Here is a 26,808-nt window from a genome sequence, read left to right as displayed (position 1 = left end):
ATGAAAACCTCAAAGACACTTTTGTTTACGTGGATAATGTCACAGTGTGCGGTAGGGATCAGAGGGAACATGATAGGAATCTGGACAGATTCTTGAGCATTGCTGGAAAATATAATCTGACTCTCAACTACGAGAAATGCGTATTCTCGGCAAGGTCAATTGACCTTCTCGGCTACACAATAGCCGACGGCACAATTAAGCCTGATCCTGAGCGATTGCGCCCACTTCGTGAGCTTCCACCACCTCAGGACTTGCAGACAATGCGCCGGGTGATCGGGATGTTCGCTTACTATGCGAGATGGATTTCGCAATACTCCGAGAAAATACATCCCCTAGTGCATTGCAAAAACTTTCCACCAGATGCCGCTGTTGTAAGAGCTTTCCACAATCTCAAGGATGATATCAGTAAGTCCGTGGTTTTATCGATCGACAGCTCGGTGCCCTTCGTGGTGGAGACCGACGCTTCAAATCATGCCATAGCTGCTACACTTAATCAGTCTGGGCGGCCGGTCGCGTTCTTCTCGAGAACTCTCTCTAGAAGCGAGCAGAGACACTCAGCGATAGAGAAGGAAGCGTACGCCATCGTTGAAGCGCTGCGGAAATGGAGACATTATTTACTGGGAAACCACTTCACGCTCGTTACGGACCAACGATCCGTGGCATTCATGTTTGATGGGAAAAATAACGGGAAAATTAAGAATGAAAAAATTATGAGATGGCGGATAGACCTAGCTTGCTACAGATACGACATTGTTTACCGGCCCGGGAAAGAAAACCCTGCTGCAGATACCTTCTCCCGGGTCTACAGTTCGGCAACAATCAGTCAGGCTTTGCAAGACCTCCATGTGTCTCTGTGCCACCCAGGGGTAACCAGGATGGCACATTTCGTACGCAGACAAAATCTTCCCTATTCTGTTGAAGATATTAAACAAATGAATGCTTCATGCCCTGTTTGTGCTGAACTAAAACCCAGATTCTATGGCGCGGCATCTGGCAGACTGATCAAGGCCACTTCCCCCTTCGAGAGACTAAACATCGACTTCAAAGGGCCCCTGCCGACCGAAACAGACAACAGATACATATTCACCGTTGTTGATGAATATTCAAGGTTCCCTTTCGCGTTTCCGTGCTCGGATATGACCTCGGGCACTGTCGTGAAATGTCTCTCTGACCTCTTCGCTATGTTTGGGAGACCTTCGTACATACATTCAGACAGAGGGCCGTGTTTCATGTCGGCCGGGCTAAAACAATTCCTATTAGAGCACGGCATAGCAACTAGTCGAACGATGGGTTACAACCCACAGGGAAACGGGCAGGTGGAACGGTATAATGGAGTTATTTGGAAAGCCGTAACTCTGGCGCTGAAATCGAGAGGACTGGGCCCCGAGCGATGGGAGGTTACTCTTCCCGACGCTCTGAATTCCATACGCTCTTTGCTCTGCACGTCCACAAATGCCACTCCTCACGAACGTATGTTTACTCACCAACGACGTTATGTTGACGGTCAAACGGTGCCCAACTGGCTGACCCACCCCGGTACAGTGTTCATGAAACGCCCGGTACGACAAAGCAAGTATGAACCGCTGGTGGAGGGGGTCGAACTCATTGACACTAATCCAGAGTATGCTCATGTCAGGCTCCCGGATGGCAGGGAGACCACTGTGTCGGTTCGCCATCTGGCTCCCTCAGGTACTCCTCCCGCCGGTACACCACCTTCTGGCACTCCTCCTTCTGACATTTCCCCAGGAACTCCGCCAGGCGACGGGGCTGCCGCGTTCCACCCGAGAGCGATCGAGGAGTCATCCCCGGCACAAGTCGAGGCTCACCAAGAGGATCGGGAGTCTCCCTCAAGTGAAACTGCCGTTTACTCCCGGAGAGGTCGATGAATAAGGCCCCCTCGACGACTCAATCTGTAAAGGGGATTATCGGCATTCTCGCTGCTCATGCTCCTATATGCCCATTATATCATATATCGATGCTCATTTCCATGCTCCTACAACTCAAAATAATCACTGCTTGGCATGTATGCTTCTGTAGATCTATTAGTCCGCGTTGCTTGAAATGTATACTCCTATAGTGCTAAAGCAATCATGGTGTGTAAGATGGGCCCCTAGTTACATTTTAAAGGTGGGGAGAATGTGGTGAATTGTCGTGAATTGAGGGACATGACGCGGGATCACATGTTGTGCGTCTCGCGTATAAGGGGAGGTCTCTGCGGCACGAGTGATTGTCCCCGGGGCATTGCTATTGACATCGGCTGTCCACTTGATGCTCGTTAACTGAAGGTGCTCATTGACTGGTGAGAATGGAGATTATATCGAACTCCGTGCTTACGCGGATTGTCTGCAATGATTAACTGCACATGTATACGTTACTGCTTATGTACTCCTAGCTGAACCTGTATTCCCCGGTGTGCCCACAGAAGCGGCTCCAATCAAATGGAATAAAGCCTAAACTCTGAAGGTTCATCTCTCGCTCTCATTTCAGATAGTACCTCTTCACTGGAATGTGACCATGAACTCTTATTTCACATCAGGAATTATTGCTACAAGGGTTCTGACCAATAGATGGGTGCCTGCCAACCATCCACCTCATTTGGGCATCCATCATACAGTTTATGGGGAATATCTTTTTGCAGCAGGGAAACAGGATTTTAGAGTTAATAAAGGTGTTTCTGGCTTAAGCTGGAAATACCTCTATCAACTTGGACTTCCGGTTCAGGGTCTGCTATACGTGGACATTGGATCGGTAATTCCACCTTCCACTTCATCCAAGCTACATTTTCCAGACCAGATCTATTGGTTCTTTCCTCTGCCACTGAAGTTGAACGGAAGTTATGTTTTCACCCCTGTCTGTCTGTTTGTCTGTCTGACTGTTTGTTTGTTTTTTTGTCTGTGAGCAGGATGTTTCAAAAAGTTATGGTTGGATTCGGACAAAACTTTTGGACACATCGGGTGTGTGATAAGGAAGAATTGATTCGATTTTGATGAAGATCCGAATATGGATACGATAATTTTTAAATTTTTTAAGTGATCCTTCACCATTGAGAGATGGAGCCAAAAACGATATACAGCATGATACTTCAAAAAGTTGTGGACGAGTTATGTGACAAAATTATGTGAGAGGTATGTGCTCGACTAAGTGTCATTCTGGTTTTGTCCCTGTGTTGCTGTTTGTGTTTTTGTCCAATTTTCCGTGTTAAACCACACATTGTTTTGTGTTGTGTTGTCGAATTTGTGTTCACGTTACTCAGGCCTGGTCCTCAGCTCACTGACATGCAAATTATTTCCCTGCTCTGAAGCCACATGCCTCGTTCTGCTTTTCTCCCAAATATTGTCCCTTCAGCCTCCTCAACTTTATCCTATTCGTCCTCCTTGTTTCAAGAAAATAAAAACAAACAAACCAAAAAAAAAAAAACTTTTTTCCACTAAAAACATGAACTCAATCTGCCTGCACTACCTCCACCTCATTCCTTATCCCTTCCCTTTCTCAATATTGTCAAAAAATAACCTTCATTGAATGAAACACCTCTTCCTTCAGAAACTTTTAAATACATTTTAAAATGTATCACTTTCTTTATTTCTCCATCACAAGTACTCCATGTGTTCATCTTCTTCTTCATAGTGATATATTCCTCTAATTCATCTTATTCAACACCAACACCAGTGTTGGCTTAATGGATAGGGTGGTGGGCTTTGAATCCTTGGGTACTGAGTTCGAATCCTGCTCAGTTGTTGAATTAATACCAGGTGGGGCTAACTCGGCCTGTCATCCTTCCGAGGTTGGCAAAATGAGTGCCAGCATGCTGGTATCCTGTGTTGTAGTGTTGACCAGTCCAAGATTGTGATCAATAGCCAGGGGACTGCTTAAGCAGCACCAACGCTCTGTACAGAGTATGGTCCCAATCTCCTCTCCTCTGCCTCTGTCTTATTCACAAGGTTTATTTTCCACACCTGTCTCATTCAGAAATGCTTAGTCCATTAGCCCTCCTGTCGCTACAAAATCATTTTCCTCCGTACCTTCAATAATCATTCTTTTGACCACTCTCATGATGATCTGTCTCCTTCAAATCCTTCCATATCAGTACCCTCCTCCACATCTCATACATGCACATGTCTTTCATTTTTATAACTTGGTCAAACATTATCACATTGTCTCATGCTTAACTTCTGAAACAACCTACATTGTCAAATGCCGCTCGTGAACCATCGTCGTCTTCACACTTGTCTTATTTACTTTCATGGGATGGAAATATCGGAGAGGATGTCTTGCTGGGAGGATGGAAGTGGCGGGGTACCTCAGGGATTAGTACTTGGAACGATTACTATTTATGATTTATTGGTCCGAAAGAGTAAGCTTTCCAAATTTGCAGATGGCACAAGCTTGGAGGTAAGGTGGATAGCAGAGGGAGTGGTGATCAGATTCAGAAGAGTATTGATGCTTGCATAGATTGGGCAAAAGATTGTCAGATGGAGTTTAACCTGAGCAAGTGTAAGGTGTTGGGGGATGGGAAAGAACAATGAAAATAGAGATTACAGGATGCAAGGGGTAATTTTGGAGCGTGTCACACAGGAGAAGGATCTGGGGGTGGTAATATACATGGGAGGTAAGCAGGAAGCACAGTGCCAAGCAGTGATCGGTAAAACAAATGGGGTTTTAGGTTGTATTCGGAGGGGGGGGTCATTTATAAATCTAATGAGGTGGTGTTAACATTGTACAGGAATTTAGTGAGGGCCACATCTCGAATGTTGTGTGCAGTTTTGGTCACGACAACTCAGGAAGGACATATATGCCATAGAGAGGGGTGCCTGAGCTACTCGATTGATTCCGGGCTTAGATCGACTCAGCTATGAGTAGTGGCTGAAGGAGACAGGGCTTTATTCACTAGAAAGGAGAGGGTTACGAGGTGATCTGATAGAGATGTTTAAGATAATGAAAGGTAGAGATAAAATAAGTGCAGATTGATTATTATTGAGCAAAGTAGACAGTGATGGGACCAGGGGCCGTAGCCTGAGAGTAAAGTAAAGCAAGAAGTGGAGAGGAAAGTTAAGACGGTAGTAAGGCAGGGGACTTTTACTCAGAGAGTAGTTAATGCATGGAATGGTCTCCCTGGAAAGGTAGCGGCAGCAGAAAAAGTAGATAAGTTTAAATTAGAATTAGATAGGTACCTGGAAGTTTTGGAGATGGAGGGGTATAGGGATGTTGATCGGACTTTTAGGTAGCTTGAGCAATGATGGGTGTTTGTGTGCATGTGCATGGAGTGCTGTTGGTGGGGGTCTTGTCAAGGGGTGTTGTGTGGGTGATGTGTGTTTTTTAACCAAGCCCATGCCCCCTCCCCTGGGGGGGGGGTTGGGAGCAAAAAATACAAAAATCTCCAAAAACTACAAAAAAAAACAACACAAAAAACACTTAATTAAAAAAAAACATTTTGCATTTTCATATTTTGATCTTGTGTTGATAAATTAGTGTGGTGTTGACATGCCGCAGGCATGATGGGCTGAATGGCCTCCACCTGTATCTGATTTCCTTATGTTTGCTTGTGTTTAGGGATGTTGAATGCAATGCACACAATATTCTGTTATACCGAAATAACTGAGAACCCTTTTTAGCCAGAAGAATCGGAATCATTCACGTCGTAATCTTTGTCTTCATCTTCATTCTACAAGGAAACAGGTTTCATGCATTTACGAGAAATGTTAATGCTGTATATATTAGAAAATGTCATAAACACCTACATACAAACATACATACATACATACATACATACATACATACATACATAAATAAATAAGCAAACAAACAAGAAAAAGATGTCATGCAGAGCATGAAACTTGCAAAATCCACCCCCCTCTCCAAAGGTTGCCATGGATACATCAAATTGTGCATTTCATTAACATTAAAATTGACAATCTTAATCAAAGCTCAGGTCAATCAGATGAAAATTGATTATTTTTCAGATTGAAATTGATGATTTTCGAAGTTTGACCTTGAGTTGACCTTTGACCTTTTGACCTCAAAATAATTGGTTTCAAAATTCAGTGATGCACTTTGCAATTGCTACTTAATTGTCAGGTTAATGTTAATTAGATGAAATTTGATGATTTTCGAAGTTTGACCTTGAGTTGACCGTTGAGGTATTTACATAAAAATAGTTGCTTTCCCAGTTCAGTGATGGACTATACAAATCATTTTCAATTGTCAAGTTAATAGGATGTAAATTGACAATTTTTCAGTTGAAATAAAAATTGATGATTTTGGAAGTTTGACCTTGAGTTGACCTTTGACCTTTTTACATAAAAAAAATAGTTGGTTTCCCAATTCAGTGATGGACCATACAAATCTTCTTCAAATTTCAAGTCAATCGGATGAAAAATAACGATTTTAGAAATTTGACCTCAAGATGACCTTTGACCTCAAAATCAATAGGCTTCTCAGTTGAGGCTACCTCTACAATTTGGTAAAGTTTCGTGAAGATCGGTTTAAAACTGTGACCTGTAGGCGATTGATCAACAGATTGACAGAATAACAAAATTAACTGACCAATATACTTGAAAAATCTTTGATTTTGGAAGTAACAAACAAACAAACATTGATTGGAATGCAGTAAAATTAAGGCTGAACAGAACATGCAATATATCTCTATCTCTATCTCTATCTCTATCTCTATCTCTATCTCTATCTCTATCTCTATCTCTATCTCTATCTCTATCTCTATCTCTATCTCTATCTCTATCTCTATCTCTCTCTCTCTCTCTCTCTCTCTCTCTCTCTCTCTCTCTCTCTCTCTCTCTCTCTCTCTCTCTCTCTCTCTTAAAAGCTTCGTATTCAATCTATCCTGCGTTACCTTTGCTCTGTTTGGCTCGCTCACTGAGCTTTGCCGTTCTTGAGAGACAACGCACAAGAATTCTGGCTGCTCGTCACCTCGGCTGCTCACATTTGTGCCCATGTTCAGGAGCTGGAGGAGGACAGGACATCACATCCATGGAGACGTTCACAAACTGGCTGACAATGCAGAATGAAGCTGTCATTCTGGTGAAATATCAACAGGAGGCACTGCATCAGAGGGTACATCGTCCTTTTGAGGGGAATTGGTTGTCTGAAATACATGGCTGGAAATTCTCGCTTGGTGTCTTTCAAGCAAGAGCCCGTGCGAGTGACCTGACAATAAACACTATGTCTATAGATGGCACGAGATATACATACTTTAGTTGGTGGATGACAAAAACCCCAGTGTCTTTTTATGAAGAGTATGCGACGTATGACCAGCACCTTTTGTCACATTCAAAATATGTACAGGGGATCAGCCACACAACCACCCCTTAGTGATGATGCTACCAACTGACCATTTCTCTCTCTCCCTTCTCTCTCTTTCTGATTGGATGATCTACTGATACAGTTGTGGATTCACTGTGTGGAGATGTTGATTAAAATATGCGAGCCACCAAGGGAAACAAGGAGAAGCTGATGTTTCAGAAGTTAACACTTGGACAGAGTAAAGTAGGTTTTAGGGTTTGCTCTTTTGCCATGAAGAAGGACCAACGCCCAAACATCAGCTTCTCTTTCCTTCCCACAGCAGATACTTCTTTGAACTTCCTGATGAGTTATCGATTATTTGTCTTGCTGACCTTGGGATCTCGAAAACAAACCCGGGATGACCATGGATAACTCGCTCAGATTCGTACCCTTCAGTAAATCATCTCCTGCATATCCATGCCCCCCCAACTCCTTCACAACCCCTCCTCCTTTGTCCCCCTCTGACCCCATTCACACATTATCCCAAATCTGTGAATATGAAACATAAGTAATTCATTCAATGAACTGTTACTTTTGAAACGCTGTATTTCCTGGAAGAATTGATCAAACTTTTAGGGTTCACCATCAATCACAGTCTCTAAAGGGCAAACCACTTATCGGAGAAGGTCTCCAAACTCATTCACTGACTGGGCATTCTCCATCGTGCCAATCTTTCTAAGTGGCAAATACAAGTTTCTAACAACCTAAGAATACAAACTTCTGTACTTGTAGAAGGCATCACTCCAATGAGCTGCAAAGGCTTTCATTTCCAGCTCATTGGAGTACTGCCTCCACTTTTGGGTTGGCGACCCTTCCTCACACCTTACACATTTGATGCCATGGAGTTCAAGGCTCTCAAAATCATTTAAAATCTCACACATCGCAGACAGGTTGGTGGTCACAGCAGACAGGACAGACAGGTGTTTGTCTTGCACCTTCTGCCCTTTCATGGCTGGTTTCCCCCAAGGTTTCTCCAGATTACATGCATTCTGTCAGAAACCCACTTCTGGGATGCTCTCAAAATCCATGCTCACTACTCACCTCCACCCATTTGGTCTTCTTTTCCCTCATCTGTGGAACCAGCTTCTTTAGACTTCAATCTCATTCTTCCCTCCAGGGCTTCAATATCGCGGTGCACCACCTCCATTCATACTCATGATCCCCATTGATTTCCAGGTCATTACGTTTTCTCCCCTCTCCCTCAATCCTTTGTTGTTGTTTTTTTTTTTGTTCCATTTGCGTCTTCATCCCTGGCTTTCCGTTCTTCTTCATTTGGTCCCCTTCAATTTCTGTGTATAAGCTTGTATCCTATTTCTTCACATGCTGTGTCTTTCCCCCCAGCCCCTTACCCTATCATTCCTCTTCCCATACATTCCTCCTCTCGTGACTGTCTGTTGTGTTGGTCCACCTCACTGATTTCTTTTTGTATACTTTACTAGGTGAAGGCTCGTGGAAGAGTGAGAACGCAGAACAGATCAAGATGGAACAGAACAAAAGGAACGGTAGAAAGGGGGAAACACCAACAGCAGTGTTAAAGGATAAAATAGAGGGAGACTTGGACAAATAAGGGAAGTGGGGTGGAAAGAGGGGTATGAGAGGTTGCATGGGGGTGGACAATGTGGTTACAGAAGAAGACTCTCAGGAAGGAAAACTAGAGATTTGGAAGGAGGTGAGTTTGGGAGAGGGATTGATGGGGATCAATCTGAGCAAGGTGCGAGGCAGGGGAGCCAGCCCAGAAGGGAGATCATTATTCCATGAAACTGCAGATGAAGGCCTTGTAGGTGGATAAGGGTTTGTACTTTGTATGCCGGAGGATGCCCGAGTCGGCAACTGGCTTTGGAGGCCAACTTTGAAATGTGGTTTGCCCAATAATGATCATGGCTGATAGTGATACCCAGGAGTTTGAATGACTGAACTTCCGCAAGTGGATTGTTAAGAAAATTGATAGGAAGGTTTACCATACAGCCCTTTTGGAGAGAGAGAGAGAGAGAGAGAGAGAGAGAGAGAGAGAGAGAGAGAGAGAGAGAGAGAGAGAGAGAGAGAGAGACAGAGAGAGAGAGAGGATGGAGAGAAAGAAAGATTTGTCACGACTAAAAGACATATTCCAAGTGTTTGACCAGCTGTTGGTGTGTTAAACTGCTTTTCACTGTGTTGCAGCTGTTTTGTTAAGTTATTTTCTGGGTTTGAGCTCTTCCATAAGCCTCCACTTTGTTTCGAAAAAAATAATTTAACACTACAGCAACGTGTTGTGGGGCCCCAAAACTGGAAACAGATTTTGTGGAATGACGAGTTATGGAACGTACATGGTTGAGGTTTGATGGCGGATTGTGTGAGATGTGTTGAAATCCCAACTATGGCCCAACAGCAATGACCACCAAATCTGAAAACAACTAGTGGATGCACCATGCAAAGAATGGCACGAATCCCAGTTCCAACCAATTAAAAAATGGTCATAAATGTCACAGTAAGGGTGGAGGTCAGTGAGCATGACATGAGGAGGCATAGAGTGAGCATGACAACACGGTACAATTGGTGAAATCAACAAAATGTTGACTGAGGTATGTTAACCGCCATGAGAAGCAAGGAGAACCTGAGGATTCAAGCTTTCTACCCGTCTGCTGATGCAGATTGACACTAGCCTTCACCAGCAAGATGAGTTATTCATCCTACAAAATGTTAAATATGGGTGACACCAAAGTAAGTCTGAGTCTGGTGTTGGCTCAGTGGTTAGGGTGGCTGACTTGGGATCTAAGGGTCCTGAGTTTGAGCCTCATTGCTGAGCCTGGTGTTGGCTCAGTGGTTAGGGTGGTTGGCTTGGGATCTAAGGGTCCTGAGTTTGAGCCTCATTGCTGAGCCTGGTGTTGGCTCAGTGGTTAGGGTGGCTGGCTTGGGATCTAAGGGTCCTGAGTTTGAGCCCCACTGGCTACTGAAATAACATCAGGTGGGGGTTGACTCAACCTGTCATCCTTCTGAGGTTGGTGAAATGAGTACCAGTGAGCTGGTATTGGGGCACAGCATTAGTGGCACAGTTGTGCCCCAACAAAATGATAGCTACCTGGCAGCCAAGCTGCCAAACTGCCATATGCAAGAAGAAGAAGACCAAAGCAAGTGATAAACACTAAACCAAGTGACCAAAGCAAATAAAATTGTACATCCCATGACGTTTTCTAAGAAAATGTAGAACTTTGTTGATATTACCTGCTCAAACCTCCAGCCATCAGACATGGTGCTGACCATCTGAGTAAGCTCATCCACATGACATTGGAGCACACGATAGATGTGTTTCACTGGCATTTCCTGCATTAATACACACAAGTGCCTTGAAACCTTATGGGACACACAGGAAATGACATTTTAGATAGTCATGCAGGCAACGACATGCACTGTGCAACCAATATTTTAATAGTTCCAATCTGCAGGGTTTTGCAATTAACACGATCCATTGTCTTCATCTAAATTTTCTATTTGCATCGATTGGCTTTTTGCACAAACTTCAGAAACCATTAACCAGTTTGGTTGTGTTGCTGATAAAACCCGAAGGCACAACCAACAGTTTTGTGCGTGACCATGTTGCTGGACATTTGATACATTCTCGCATCCTGCTATGCTTGCCAACCTCCATCTCTGCCTGTGGCTTTCTGACGACCTTTGTTCTTGGATTTCTGACTTCCTCCACTCTTGCAGTCAATGTGTTGCTATGAATAGAACCATCTCCTACCCTCTCCCAGTGGAGGCTGGAGTTCTCCAAAGCAGTGTTTTAGGCCTAGTCTTGTTCCTCTTTCTGATGATCTTAATGAACTCTCTGATGTTCTGGAAAACCCTCTCTTCTGTTTTGCAGATGACTCCACGTTGTGTTGTACTGTACCGCATCCAATAGCTAGGCAGGTTGTGGCTGCAACACTCTATGCTGGTCTGTAATTGATTAGATGCTGGTCTAATTAATGGAGCATGTCCTTCCATCCTTAAAAATGTGACTGTGTCACCCTGTCACTCCAAAAAGATCGTCAAACTAACCCCTGGTCAGCCACTGGAAGAGGTTCGGTCTCTTGAAATTTTAGGCCTCATCATCAGCCATGACCTCTCCTGTGCTAACCACATAGCAAAGCCATTCACCAACTGGGCATCCTCCTACGTGCAAAGTCCTTCCTTGGCACACCTGAACTTTTATCAACCAACAAGGCCTTCATCAGCAGCTTGATGGAGTACTGCTCTCCCTCCTGGGCTGGTACCCCTACATCACACCTTGCTTCCCTTGACGCTGTGGAAACCAAGGCCTTCAGGATCATTGGAATCTCACATGATGTAATTGTGTCTGTGGGCCTCTTGCATTCACGCCGCAGACAGGTTAGTAGTCTCTAACAGCTAGGGTTAGGGTTAGGGTTAGGGCCTCCGTTCTGGTCTTGTACCTTGTCCTCTTTCCATGCTCTGTCCACCCCCTCCCTCCCTAATTTTCGAATTAAAATGTAACCGCGCTCCACACGTTACTACAAAGTGCACACAGTCCACCATGAACCCGCTTCTGGTGAAACTACCATTATCCAGAATAACTGCTCACCTCCACTCATTCATTCCGCTTTTTTCCCAAATGGAGAACCAACATATACATTGTCTTCAACCTCATCATTTCGTCCAGGTTTTCATGACAGCTAGTTCACCTCCATCTCAGATCATCCCCCAACTAAAGCTATGATCTTTTTTACCCCCGTCAATCCCTCCCCCTCTCCCCCCAAGCCCACCTCTTCCCAAATCTCCAGTTTTTCCCTCCTGAGTTTACTTCTGTATCCATATTTTCCACCCTGTGCATCCTCTGCTACCCCTCATTCCTCATTTGTCCAAGTCTTCCTCTATTGTATCCTTCAATCCTGCTGTTGTTGCGATTTCCCCTTCCTTCTATTGTTCCTTTTGTTCTGTTGCATCCTGATCCATTCTATGATCTTGCTCTTCTATGAGACTTGACTTTGGATCGGAATATATACATGGGGGGCATCTTGCTTCAACTTTCTCCACCGAATGCCCTTGTCTAAACTTCCTGTTGGCATCTAAAGGCCCTGTCACACCTTGACGTTTTAGCCAGCGTATGCCGACATATGAAAAATTTGTCTAAAACGCTGGCGTACGTTATGGGTAAGTTTGGCATACGTTAAGAGCACGCTGAGGCACGCTGGCATACGTCATAGTACGCCGAGCTCGTCGACAAATTTTAAGCATGCTTAAAATTTTTCGACGTATGCCAGCATATGACTCACACGTTCCGCATACGCTGACCATAAGTTGTAGGCACGTTATGCGATAGTTGACACACGTCGAGACACGTTACTTGTAAGTTACTCATAAGTCGAAACACGTCGAGGTAATGTTTAGTGTACCTGAAACCTATTTCTAACCTATGAGTAACGTGCTTTGAACCTATGTGTAACGTATCTCCAACGCATATTGACGTATGTAGACGTATTTGATTGATGTCTTCCAGCCGACCACAGAACTTACTGAATGTGTTTCTAACTTACAGCTACCGTATAATGGTGTATTGGCAGCGTTTAGGGGAATTGGTATATACAAATGGGCTTCACAGGAGGAACCCGTCAGTGTTTCAGACTCCATGTTGAGTAGATGTCCGTGTCAGTAGTATCAGTAGTAGTAGTAGGTGAGCGTGTCAGCAGTAGTAGTAGTAGTAGTAGGTCCATGTCAGTAGTAGTAGGTGAGCATGATGGGGAGGGTGTGGGTGATGATGGATCCTCCTTGCGTCCGCGTCCACGGCCACGGCCAGGAGACTTCTTCGCAGCATTCTTCGAAGTTTTCTTCGAAGACCAATGCCAACCAATTTGATACTACTACTACTACTACTACTGACATGGACATCTATTCAACATGGGGTCTGAAACACTGTGAAGTTCCTCCTGTGAAGCCTATTTTTATATACCAATTCCCCTAAACGCTACCAATACGCCATTATACGGTAGCTGTAAGTTAGAAACACGTTCAGTAAGTTCTGTGGTCATCCGGAAGACGTCAATCAAATACATCTACATACGTCAATATGCGTTGGAGATACGTTACACATAGGTTCAAAGCACGTTACTCATAGGTTAGAAATAAGTTTTGGGTATGCTAAACATTACCTCAACGTGTTTCGACTGATGAGTAACTTACAAGTAACGTGTGTCGACGTGTGTCAACGATCGCATAACGTGCCTACAACCTATGGCCAGCGTATGCGGAACGTGTCATACCCTGGCATACATTGAAAATTTTTGAGCATGTTTAAAATTTGTTGACGAGCTCGGCGTTCTACAACATACGCCAGCGTGTTTCAGCATGCTTCAGCGTGCTCTTAACATATACAAAACTTACCCACAACATATTCGACGTGTGCCAGCATATTCGGCAAATTTTTCATACGTTGGCATACGCTGGCTAAAACATCAAGGTGTGACAGGAAATGACGGTGATGTTGACGCTTCGATGTCTAGTGCGGTTATGATTTGAATCGTCGAGCGGCAGCCTATTAATAGCCTACGCCACGTGATCGTCGGCGATACGCTGCCGCGCTACGCATACGTTAGACTATCGTTGGGCATAAGTTGTGAACGCTGACAACACGCTAAGCATTCGTTGGTATAAGTTATCGAAATGTTCTCTGTATGTTACTAATACGTTATGCATACGTCCAACTCGTTATGAATACGCCCAAAACTGAAAAAAACATCAGTAGTTCAGCGTACGCCAGCATTTTACATACATTTTGATACGTTGCCATACGCTAGCTAAAACGTCAAGGTGTGACAGGGCCCTCACCTAATGTCCTGAAATATTTTCAAAACGTTGCTATTTACCCTTGTAATAGAATAGGGGCTATTGTTTCTATCCTTCCTGTAATCTTCATCTAAACTCTTTTGTTAATATCTTACCTGTGTATTGTTACTTGGCAAAAATTTTTTTGCCAAGTATGTTGATCTGTAGCATTTGTCGGTCTGTTTGTGTTTGTCACAATATTTTTGGCCACAGTTTTCAAGCAATCGTTCTGAAATTTTGTGTATTTTTTGGTGACTGACCAAGGACAGGTTGGGAGTGCCACTAGGAACAATTGATACCATTTAATGAAGATCCCAATGCAGATCTGAATACGAGAATTATTATTTAATATTTCAACTGATTCTTCAACATTGAGAGATGGGGCTAAAAACGATATTGCATGATATCTCAAAACGTTGTGAATGATTCGGATCAAACTTGGTGGACATGTTGGGTGTGTGACGAGGACTAATCGATTCGATTTTTGTGACGATCCGAATCCGGATCCGGATCCGAGAATTTTTCAAGTGATTCTTCACCGCTGAGAGATGGGGCCAAAGCTATGTATCGCAGGAGATATCAAAAAGTTGTGGATGATTCGAATCAAACTTGGTGGACATGTTGGGAGTGTGACAAGGACTAATTGATTCGATTTTTGTGATGATCCGAGAACTTTTCAAGTGATTCTTCACCACTGAGAGATGGGGCCAAAGATATGTATCGCAGGAGATATCAAAAAGTTGTAGATGAGTTGTGACAAAACTAGGTGGATGAGTTGGTTAGGTGATAAGAACAAGCCTATTCGATTTTAGTTAAGGTCCGGATTCAGATCCGACCTATCAGTGGCGTACAAAATGTAAACTATTCAGCCTGGCGGAGGTATGCGCTCGACCGAGTGCCCTTCCATTTTGCCAAGTATTACTCTATGAGTGATTTCTCATTCATGTTACTTGTTCTTTTAATCTAAAGCTAATGTTACCATCAAACCTACTGGCCTCAAATTATTTCTCACATTGAAACCATTACTTGCTAGCATTTCATTACATTTCATTACATTTCACAATGGGAGCCCAATGTATATTGGGGTTCTCTCCCTCACAGCACGTATAAAATCACAACAAGAAATACAAACGAACCTGCCGAGCTTTGTAATCCCTCTCCCAGATCCGTTCCCGAATTAACGCAATGAGGGACGCTATGTTGTAGAACTCCGCTTCCTCCAATAGTCCTGTAACGTGGTAAACACATTTAATATTGGTCAACATTCTGCTTCATCACTAGATTCTTCAATGAAGAACTTGTGCAAAGAAAAGGTCATCATTATTTTCAATTATAGTTCAGCTCGATGCGAGATAAGTTCATTGGACGTAGATCCCTTTCATTTGAAGCGTTGCAGGTTCACATTTGTAGGCTATTTTTTAAAAACCATCGCTGCATGTAACACAGCATCGTTGCTTTATACACGTGCCTTCTTCAGGCAGTTCATTGTCGAGAACCAGCTTCCCATGCCGCAGGTAGTTGAGGATGGGACCAAAATATGTGGGGTCGCGGTCAATGAGAAAAGCTCCAGTTTCGTCCTGCGTGTGGTTAAAGGTAGTGACATGGCATAACTCAGAACAAAATGGAAGGATGACCAAAAACAAACAATGTGTGTTCCACTAAACTGCTTTGTTTATGATTTCTGTCAAACATGCAAATGAAACAACTTACCAGAAATGTAAATATGTCAGCATCATAAGACTATTTATCATATTGTTAAATTCTGTAGTGCATTTGGAAACATGAGAGTAATTGCATTATTCGATTCATAACTTCAACTGAACAAGTTAAGGATTCTGAAATGTATGCCACGGTATAAAATTCACAGCACCCCATTAATCAATTCATCGAACGACCTCGCAGATCTATAGACAAAATACTTTTGTAGGTTTCAAACGAAATGAAATAAACACATACTTAATGATACTTTCTATTCACAAACTTAAGGGAAGAAAATGTCTATGTTCCAAACTCCAAATAATAAAATCTAAATAATCCTTTTGAAGGAGTAATTTATAAGAGGAAAGGCACTCTTCGATGTCATGACATCACCAGATATGCCTCTACATGCATCATTAGATCATTATACAGACTTGTACCAAGTTTGATTTAAATCCCTGAACCCAGATTCAAAATATTTCATAATTCTGGCTGCCAGACTCTATGTGTCCAATGAGGTTGAAATTTAAAATGCATATCCCCCATCACTACTCCATCATAATTGTGACGTTTCACGTCGATTGATGAAGCGGTTCAAGATAAATAATTATTTATAAAGATTTTCATTCAGTCCAATATGGCTGCCAGACCAAGTGACCTATGACATCATAATTATAATTAAAACATTCTACATGAGTCGTCAAACCTATGTTGAAAATTTTATGTCAATTGGATAAACAGTTGCAGAGCAAACAGAGAAATTAGCATGGACGGATTACGTACCGACGTACGTAAGTACGGGCGGACAATCTGAAAACATAATGCTTTCGGCGACTTCATCAGTGGAGGCTCAAAAATCAATTACAATCATGTTAATATTGCTCAATGTTGACAAATTTGTTTGACCAAGCACCACCCACTCAAAGCAAAAATGGGGTTTAAATAATTTCCTGTATCACGGGTGCTGAAGGTTGTGGTTACGTTTCATTGAAATTGTGTGTGTAGTTTTGGAGAAGAAAGCAAATACATATTTTTGGGTGATGTGCATACAGAGTGATGAAAGTTGTGGTAGAAATCAGATGTGTAGTTTCAGAGAAGTTACAAGTATTTGTGGACTGATGGACAGATGGACTGACTGACGGACACACGATGCACCATTCCATACGCTCCCCAGAACTATGTTCCAGGTGAGCTCATGAACTTGTAGTTTAGCAGTACTTTGGCTCTGAATTTGTCCTGATCGCACATGCGCAGAGACGAGTGAGATAACTATTTTACTTGGCCTGATTGTCTGGCAGTCAAACAAAATTGAAAATCATTCCAAACAGGAAACTGTTTCTAAAGACGTCATAAAGGACACAAACAACAGGCATGAAGAACTAATGTAACGTGTTAAAATAAGGTGGTGTAAAAGACGATGCATCGACAGCGGTAAACTTCAAAAAAATTAAATAATTTCACCGACCTTTAAAATCTTTACTTTATTTCAATTGAAACATATACTTGAACACTGGAGAACACAAATCGCCTCATTGGCACTTTCGAAACTCGTCCGTTTAGCAATACTTGGACAAAATATTATGGCATTTTACGTCATCACGACCAATTAAATTTGCTGCTTGTCGACCCCGCCCGTGTCCTTGTTTCTCAAAACAGCGCGGAATAAGGTATTCTATGAACTTTATGGATATTATTTGTTAAATTTTGGGTCAGCAACAAACCTCAGCTCTTTTGATAGGTTGGGCACTAAACTTATAACCCCCACCTGCAAACTGCAAATCTGCCACCTTATTGATCTTAGCTCACCAAAACATATAAATGGCTGACATTCCTACCAACTGGACCTCCTGCTACTGTCACTGCTCATGCATTTGGCTTTCTACCATAAGCAGATTACTGGCTGAAGGATGAGGCCAAGCCAAAGCTGTTTTTTTTTTCCTGAGCTTGCGACCAAAATATGAAAAATTACACCACTGTCCAAACCATATGGATATAAAACCATGCGGTACGGCTCTGTTTCTGTTGTAATCAGTGGTTCGGCATCCTGGAAGCCGCCCTTCATTGGAAGCATCACAGGCCGAGTATGGTTTTCTGACATAGGGTCCAGTGATAATTCACAAAAGTGGGTAAGTAGAGAAAATATGACATAAATAAGGCAATGCCCTGTAATTTTTCGAATTAAAATGCAAATGCAAATGCGTTTTAATTGATCAATGCCCTTTGATGGTCCCAATTCATCTTATCTTCTTGCATGGTTGGATGAGGCGGAAGTTTGGCCCAAGTTTTTCATGAAGTGGCTGATGAAGCCTGATTGATGAGAACATATTTTGGCAGGAACTGGTCATTTGATCAGGGTGCTGGGACTGCAAGTCACTCATCTGCTCTTTGTGAAAGACACCATGGGATATTCATAACTCCCCCCCAGATATCACGAGCAGATGGGACACCCAGCTTATAACATCTATCCCAAAGATAGTGCACTTTGTGATGCAATTTCCTGCCTGCAAAACACCAAATTTGAGAGTTTATTGTCAGGTTAAGGAATCTAACAAACCCTGTCTAGATAGCTCAGAGGCAAGTGCACTACCTCTCAACCTTTCCTCCCCTACAGAGATATATAAATTCAGGATTTTAACGCACACACACACACACACACACACACACACACAATCATTAAATTTGGTTCAGCCGGTGAGGGACAGGTGGTTGGGTTAACATTGAGACACCACGGAATAAAATCCACCCAGTCACAAACCACTCAACTGAGCAAGCAGCAGGCCATCAGCTTTCCACATGATAAAAAGTACAAGATGATCAAAGTAAAAATTCCAAAGTGTCCAGTGATGCCATCCAGGCCATTAGGGTTTTCAGAAGTATACTCCCTGAAGCTGCAGAGTATATAAGAAAGCTATCTGTGCCATGAATCTACATATTGCTGAAAATGAATAGCAATCACATTTTCATTGTGCTGGTCTTCGTCTGAGTGATTGCTTAATTCAGTGGTAAAACAATAGCTTCTTTCTCCACTGGCTGATGTGGGTTCAATTCCAACGGTTCCCCACTCTTCCCAACCCACACATGACAAGCAAGGTGAGTATGCCAAAAATAAAATCTCTCGAGTTGAGGGAGACCTTTATTATACTGTGGACTGAAATAGGCTGCTTTGAGATTTGATTCATAGTCTAAAGGTTGTTGCTGTCTGTAGCCCTTATTAGTCAGACAAGTCCGTTTTCTGGAACCATTAAGACCAGTTACAGTAGACTTTGACCAGAGAATTAGAGGCAGGAATTTAGAATTGGGCAAACATACAAGTGAGTACAACATTTGATAAGCATTTGCAACACGGCCTGGCCCTGTGGCTTGGTGGGCTTTACCAAATCCCTCCCACCAAGGAAAGGTGGGACTGAGCTTCGGTCCATGTCCGGGCACCATGTCCCATGGGAGCACCATGTCCGGGCAAGTGGGAGTGTTCCCGGGTGGGATCGGACGTACTCGCAGAGGTCACACGGGAGGTCGTACGGATCGACTTCATCACCATTCTGGAGACGTAGGGGGAAACTGAGCACGGATGAGGAGACAGCTTGGTCCATCAGTCCTGGTTCCATGCTGGGGTGGAGATGGGTACCTCGAGACCAGGGAAGGTTCTGTTCGGTCTTGGAGCCCGCATGTGGAGATGACGACCAGTGGTGGTGCAGAGCGTGCACACGTGCACACACACAAACACACACACACACACACACACACACATCTTCATGATGTGGTCTGAATCTTCGTGAGGCGGACCAAACATTCAATTCGAAAAATGATTTCAAAATCATCCACCTTGAAAGAAATTAATATCGTGTGTTTTGCAGCAGCACGATTCATTCAAGAAAAAGTAACGGGCAAACAACCCCAGAAGAGAAAAAAAACCAGGCCCTACAAATAGAAGCCAAACCCCACCATGGAAACAGAGATGAGAGACACAAAGAGAGCAACTGATGGAGGAAGTAGGTCAGATACAACAGTTTAAGAAAGGAAACAGAAACCCAAAACTTAAATTTAAAAAAAAATGAATCCAAAAAATAAAGAACAAATACAAGAGTGCTCTCACTCTGTCCTTCCAGGCAAGGATTGGTTTTTGAATCCCCAGATCAACTTCTCTGGCTATCGCTTAAAAAGAGGTGCAGTCTTTTACATCCTCGGCCTCACTATCTGACACAAGCCATCTTGGGTGGACCACATCTCCACACTGGGCTCTCGGTGGCTGGCGCCTGGGTATTCTCCACAAAGCTAAATCGTTTTGAGCCACTCAAAGCTCATTAGAGCATATAAAGCCTTCATGCAAAGAACTGTGAAGTTTCTCCACTGGGAACAATTCTTGAGTCCAAGGCTCTCTGTATTATTGGTATATCGAGGCAGGAGGTTTCTCTCCCATCACAGACAGGTTGGTGGACATTGTTTCTATCACCTCACATCTGCCATTTTCCCTCTATTCTCCCCCAGCCTGCCCAGGTCACACACTTTCTTCCAGAAACCCAAACCTGTTACACCACCCAAATTATATGCTGAATATTCATCTCCTCTCATTTCTTCCTCTATTCTCTCATCTGTGGAATTGACTCTTTACATCTGTTGTCCTGTGCCCCTCCAGTATCTCAGGAGTGCTCAGCATCGCCGCCTCGTGCTTTCTCCCATACCTATCCCTTCTCTCTGCATTACCCTGACGAATCCCACTACTCTTTCGTTTCTGGCACTCATCACTCACATGTGACGTCTTTCTCTGCTTGTTCAGCATTGATCATCTGTCAAATTGTGAACCTGCTGTCTTCTGTCGTTTCGCTCCTCCATGAGGCGAGATTCCTGGATGTTAAAAAAATTGGTGATTTATGCAAGTACACAAATAATAAGCAATATTATGTACCAAGTACTATTAAAAAAAGGATATTTTCATAATTGTGATGAACGATGAGTTTATTATTTGAAAATCGAAAATAAATGAAACGTCACAAATAAATACTGTGCAACCTTTAACTACAGAGTTCATAGAACATGATACCCCGCGCGATGTTCAGGTATACTATATACAGGAGGTCCTTTCCATTCATGGGGTTGGGAGTGGTGGGAGTGTTGAAAACCCCTATGAACCGCAACTCCTCAAACTTGGGGAGGGGGGGGTAATGGGGGAAAATAAGGTTAGGGACTTCAAAAATTAAAATTTGTCCAAACCATACCCTTAATTAACATGTTTGTGCCTGGTTTCCGTGCTATTTATTTTCATGAATAAAAGAGTCATTAACAATATCAAATAAAGTAGAGGGTGTCCCTAAAAAAATGACATCATTTGAAACTTGAATATCTAAGTAACTACATGTCCCAGGCAAACGAAAGTAAATAGGCTTCATGTTGAACAATAAAATATTTATTTATCAAAATTCAAACAAGAGATTCAGAGGGATGTAGATGTTATAACCGTTTTCTCAAAAATTCGTAAATGTTCACTATGCGCACCGCCTGTGGCACGACACACGTCAAGTCGGTGGTCCAGCTCCTGCCAAACACGCCGTAGCATGTCTTACGTAACATTCTCCAGCACCTCAGTGATTCTCTGCTTAAGTTCCTCTGGGTTTGGACGAAGAGGGGCGATAAAGACCAGTCCTTTCACATAGCCCCATAGAAAAAAATCACAAGGTGTCAAGTCAGGTGAACGTGGTGGCCATTTAAACAGCACATTGTCATTATCACTGGCATGCCCAATCCATCTTCCTGGTAGATTCTTATTGAGATAAGAATTTAATATTCAACTTAGTTAGTTTTTACACATTTTGTTAAAATTTGAGATCATTTGAGCAAGAATTAGCTTTGTTATTAGACTACGAAATGATGTCATTTTTTTAGGGACACCCTGTATATATATGTATATATATATATATATATATATATATATATATATATATATATATATATATATATATATATATATATATATATATATATATATGATATCGTGAGATATCGTGCTGTATACAATATCGTTGTTGGCCCTATCTCTCAATGGTGAAGAATCACTTTTAAAAATTACAGTATCTGGATCCGGATCCGGATCTTCACCAAAATTGAATCAATTCATTGTTACACACCCAAAATGTCCACCAACTTTCATTTGAATCCATCCATTTGGAGATATCCTGCTCACAGACAGACAAACAGGGGTGAAGGCTTCAGTTCTTGTAAAGGCGCTGTCACACCTTGACGATTGAGCCAGCGTATGCCGACGTATGAAAAATTTGCTAAAACGCTGGTACACGTCGAATTCGTTAGGGGTCAGTTTTGTATATACGTCGTAGTCGTATATACGACGCTGGCATACGTCGTAGTGTGCCGAGATGTTAGACAAATTTTGCATGCTTGAAATTTTTTGACGTATGCCAGCGTATGACTCACACGTTCTGCATACGCTGGCCATAAGTTGTAGGCACGTTATGCGATCGTTGACACACATCGAACATCGACACACGTTATTGTAAGTTACTCATAAGTCGAAACACGTCGAAGTAATGTTTAGCATACCCGAAACTTATTTCTAACCAATGAGTAACGTGTTGTAGGCACATTACGCGATCGTTGACACACGTCGACACACGTTACTTGTTAGGTACTCATAAATCGAAAAACATCGAGGTTAGCGTCAGTGTTCCAGACTCTCTGGTTTTTTTTGTTTTTTTTGTTTGTTTGTTTTTTTCTTCGGTATGACGGTGATGTTGACACTTTGATTTATAGTGCGGTTATAATATAATATAATTAATAGGCTGCCGCTCAACGATTTAAATCATAACCGCACAAGAAATCGAAGTGTCAACATCACCGTCATGCCGAAGAAAAAAAAAAAAAAACAGGGCGTCTGGAACACTGACGCTAAACATTACCTCGACGTGTTTCGACTTATGAGTAACTTACACGTAACGTGTGTCGACGTGTGTCAACGATCGCATAACGTGCCTACAACTTATGGCCAGCGTATGCGGAACGTGTGTCATACCCTGGCATATGTCGAAAAATTTTCAACATGCTGAAAATTTGTTTACGTACTCGGCGTACTACGACGTATGCCAGCGTACTTTAGCGTGCTCTTAACGTATATAAAACTTACCCATAACGTATTCGACGTGTGCCAGCGTATTCGGCCAATTTTTCATACGTCGGCTTACGCTGGCTAAATCGTCAAGGTGTGACAGCGGCTTGACACTTCAATGTCTAGTGTGGTTGTGATTTCAATCGTCAAGCCGCAGCCTTTTAATAGGCTACACCACGTGATCGTCGGCGATACGCTGCCATGTGCTATGCATAAGTTAGACTATCATTGGGCATAGGTTGTGAACGCCGACAACAAGCTCAGCATTCGTTGATATAAGTTATCTATATGTTATCGAAACGTTCTGTGTACGTTACTAACACGTTATACATACGTCCAACTCGTTATGAATACGTCCAAAACTGGAAAAAAAAAACATCAATAGTTCAGCGTACGCCAGCGTTTTACATGCATTTTGATACCTTTCCATACGCTGGCTAAAATGTCAAGGTGTGACAGGGCCCTAAGTACTATGAATCTGATTGGTGTTCGACAGTCAATAATATATTATTCAATTCAGTATGAATCGAGAATTAAAGAGGTTTAAAGGCGTATAAATTAATAAATTTCGGGATTTACCACCATTTTCCCGAGCGGCTATTACACCACCCGATCTAACACGTTACATTAGTTTGTGCCTGTTGTTTGTGTCAATTATAACTTCCTTAAAAAACAGTAAGTTTCCTGTTTGGAATTATTTTAAATTTTGTTTGACTGCCAGGTAGGCATGCAAGCAGACAGAGTATCAATGTTATCTCACTCCTCTCTGCGCATGTGTGATCGAGACGAATTCAGAGCCAATATACATTAAAACAACAGACTCGTCTTTCTATTCAAGTTCTGATTCATGTTCAAAATATAACATTGGATTTAAATAGGTTGTTCCTCGATCATAAACTGAGAAGATGGACGGATGGACAGACAGACAGACATGAACCAATTGCTTAGCCCGCTTTTCGCTTCACGTGTGTGGGGTATCAAAAATGGCAGGTGGTAGAGTGAATACCTCTACCCGGCTGAACAGTTTACGTTTTGTATCCCAGTGATAGGCCGTATCTGCATCCAGACCTGAACAAAAATTGAATCGGCTTGTTCCTGTCACCTAACTAACTCATCCACCAAGTTATGTCATAATCCGTGTCCAACATTCTGAGATATCATGCTATATACGACATCGTTGTTGGCCCTATCTCTTAATGGTGAAGAATCACTTTAAAAAAAAAAATTACAATATCTGGATCTGGATTCGTATCTTCACCAAAATCGAATCAATTTGTTGTCACACATCCAACCTGTCAACCAAGTTTCGTTTGAATCCGTCCATTTGGAGATATCCTGCTCACAGACAGACAAACAGGGGTGAATACTTCAGTGGCAAAGGTCATAAAAGCTGTGGAAATATGAATCTCATTTAAACTGGAAGGGCACTCGGTAGCGCGCATACTTCTGCCACGCAACGCCTGATCCACGAGAATATATCGGGCTCAATACATTTTTCAAATATCATGCTATATATCGTATTTGGCCCTATCTCTCAATGGTGAATAATCGCTTTAGAAATTAAATAATTTTCATATCCAGATTCGGATTTTGATCTTCACCAAAATCGAATAATTTCTTCCTTGTAAGACACCCAACGTGTCCACCAAGTTTCATCTGAATCCGTCCACAACATTTTGAGATATGCTGCACACAAACAAACAGACAGACAAACAAGAAGACGTCATGCTGAGCACGATACCTGCAAAAGCCATAAAACAAATTTTACCTCAAAAACAATTGCTGGTTGAATCCAATGACCAAAAGTGCAACTCCTCTTCAAATTTCAAGTGAATCGGATGAAAATTGACAATTTTAGAAATTCGGCCCATGTTGACCTTTTGTGGACCATGTGGACCTCCAAAATAATTGGTGGTTGAATTCAGTGATATGAAATATATAATCCTCTTCAAATTTCAAGTCAATCGGATGAAAACTGAGGATTTTAGAAATACCACCTTAGTTGTTGACCTTAGGCCTATGTTGACCTTTTGACCTCAAAAACAAAAGGATTTTTCCTTATGACAAACGTTACCATGTGGTGACGTTTCATGAAGATCGGTTTAAAATTGTGACCTGTCGGTGACAAACAAACAAACAGACAGAATAACAACATCGATTAACCAATACACTTGAAAAAATCTTCCATTTTGCAATTAGTGGGGAAACTTAGCTAAATATAGCATAACAATTGTGCATTTTGTAAGGAAAGCACCAAATTTGGCACACTAGTCACCTATCATATTATGAACAGATTTGGATCTTGAGCCATCTCAAATTCAGCCGCTGATGGCTGTGGCAGCCATTCTCCACTGCCATCAAAAATTTTGAGATGGCCCAATATCCAAATCTGTTCATAATATGACAGGCTACTAGTGTGCCAAATTTGGTGCTTTCCTTACAAAATGCACAATTGTTATGCTAAGTTGCCCCACTAAATTAACAAACAGACAGAGAGGGTTGAAAACATCACCTCCTTCACCTTCGGTGGCGGAGGTAATCAAAAACATTGATCGTACACTTGCTTCAGACAAATCAAGTGTTGAAAATGTTGTGGCTTGGGTGCTATGAATAGAGATGAGTGAAAAACATGCTTCCTGAGGTTCACGTGGAGGTGTAAAATGTTAAATAACCTGACACTGTGCTGCATCTCAAGAACCACTGGTGACTATTTTAATCGTTTTTGTCGAATTGTGTGTACACTGAACACATTTGGAAACTCCTTGGCTCCGTACCTTTTTGTGCCGTTTCCACGACACCGTCCCGGCAGAGTTCACCAGACATTCCTGAGCTGAGAAATTTCCACCAGTCAGACTTGAGGATGGGAAGTTTGGAATGGATTTCCCGATTACTGATTTGGGAAAGATAGTCGGTCCAGCATTATAGTGGTAACGATGGCTAGCAGGATAGACTAGATGTATGCATACTGTCTAGTTTGGGTTTGATTCTCGACCAGATATAAACTGTCACTCGGGTGTTTCGCGTGCAGGGTGACACATCAGTGTGTGATGTTCAGGACGTTAAGCTGGAGGACCCGTGTGCCAGCACCGTTGCACGGTGTCCTTCACGAAGGGTAAGTGAGTTCTCACTGGAACCCTGAACAAATTACAAATTCCTGCCTGGAATGCAAGTCCAGCAAGTGTTCTGGTCTTCTCGGGGGCTCCGTGACACCAGGTTACACAGCATGCTATGTTTGAGTGTGGTTTCTGTCTGTGCAGTAGCTTAGCTCCGCTGTAAGCAAGTTGATGAGATAGTTCACAGGTTTCAAGTGAACAGCCTTCTTTTGGATACGCAGAGCAACCACCACCACCAATAGTAACGACCGTTTCAAATGCTGCAGCTTTTTATTTTTATATTTATTTCTACAAAATACAACACTTGTTTGCAAACACAGAAAACTTAGGTCCTCTTGCTTAACATCTGAATGTTTTTATTATTTATAACCTTAAATAAAAACGACATTAATTTGACCCTCCCGAACGAGACACCATGATCATACATCGTAACATAATTCTGCCCAAAAAGACTATTAATGTACCTTGTCAGAATCAAGTTCCGGGCCCTCCTGGCAGAGACGACACAGAAAGGATGTTGGCTCTCTCTCCAGGGTTTGACGCGTCGTCATGAAGCGTGTCCCGCCCACGTTCAGACGAACCCACTTTTCGCCGGTGCTTCTCATGGTGACGTCACAGTTGCTTCTCATGGTGACGTCACAGTTGCTTCTCATGGTGACGTCACAGTTGCTTCTCACGGCCACGTCACAGCTGCATCTGCTCTCGATGCTGTGTCGCGCCCAAGCGCTAAGCGACCCCCTCAGAGTGATCCCGCCTACCCCACTGCCCCGTTCAATGGGCAGCAGCTGTTTCTGGCGAGGC

The 26,808-nt window shown here is 42.6% G+C and overlaps 1 protein-coding gene across 1 annotated transcript; it reads right to left on the bottom strand.

Annotated features, from left to right (window-relative positions):
• Positions 1-1,865: 1,865 nt before the first annotated feature.
• LOC147011896 (BTB/POZ domain-containing protein KCTD5-like) lies at positions 1,866-26,808 on the bottom strand. Its single transcript, XM_085857427.1, has 6 exons — positions 26,472-26,808; positions 15,554-15,662; positions 15,222-15,313; positions 10,492-10,590; positions 6,845-6,955; positions 1,866-5,659 (listed from the first exon to the last, which is right to left on the bottom strand). The coding sequence occupies exons 1-6, from the start codon at positions 26,658-26,660 to the stop codon at positions 5,606-5,608; spliced, it is 654 nt and encodes a 217-aa protein (XP_085713553.1). The 5' UTR covers positions 26,661-26,808; the 3' UTR covers positions 1,866-5,605.

Source organism: Eptatretus burgeri, chromosome 15 (assembly GCF_056783735.1).
Source record: "Eptatretus burgeri isolate ZD-2024b chromosome 15, Ebu_testis_v1, whole genome shotgun sequence".
Lineage (NCBI taxonomy): Eukaryota > Metazoa > Chordata > Myxini > Myxiniformes > Myxinidae > Eptatretus > Eptatretus burgeri.
Note: the sequence above shows the minus strand (reverse complement) of the source record. Positions and strands in the feature narration are given on the sequence as shown.

Coding starts and splice junctions, on each gene's coding strand:
- LOC147011896 (XM_085857427.1), bottom strand. CDS start 26,660: ATGAGAAGCAACTGTGACGTCACCATGAGAAGCAACTGTGACGTCACC. Junction 15,314..15,553: donor CAATGAACTGCCTGAAGAAG/GCACGTGTATAA, acceptor ACCACGTTACAG/GACTATTGGAGGAAGCGGAG. Junction 6,956..10,491: donor ATGGCTGGAGGTTTGAGCAG/GTAATATCAACA, acceptor GTCCTCCTCCAG/CTCCTGAACATGGGCACAAA.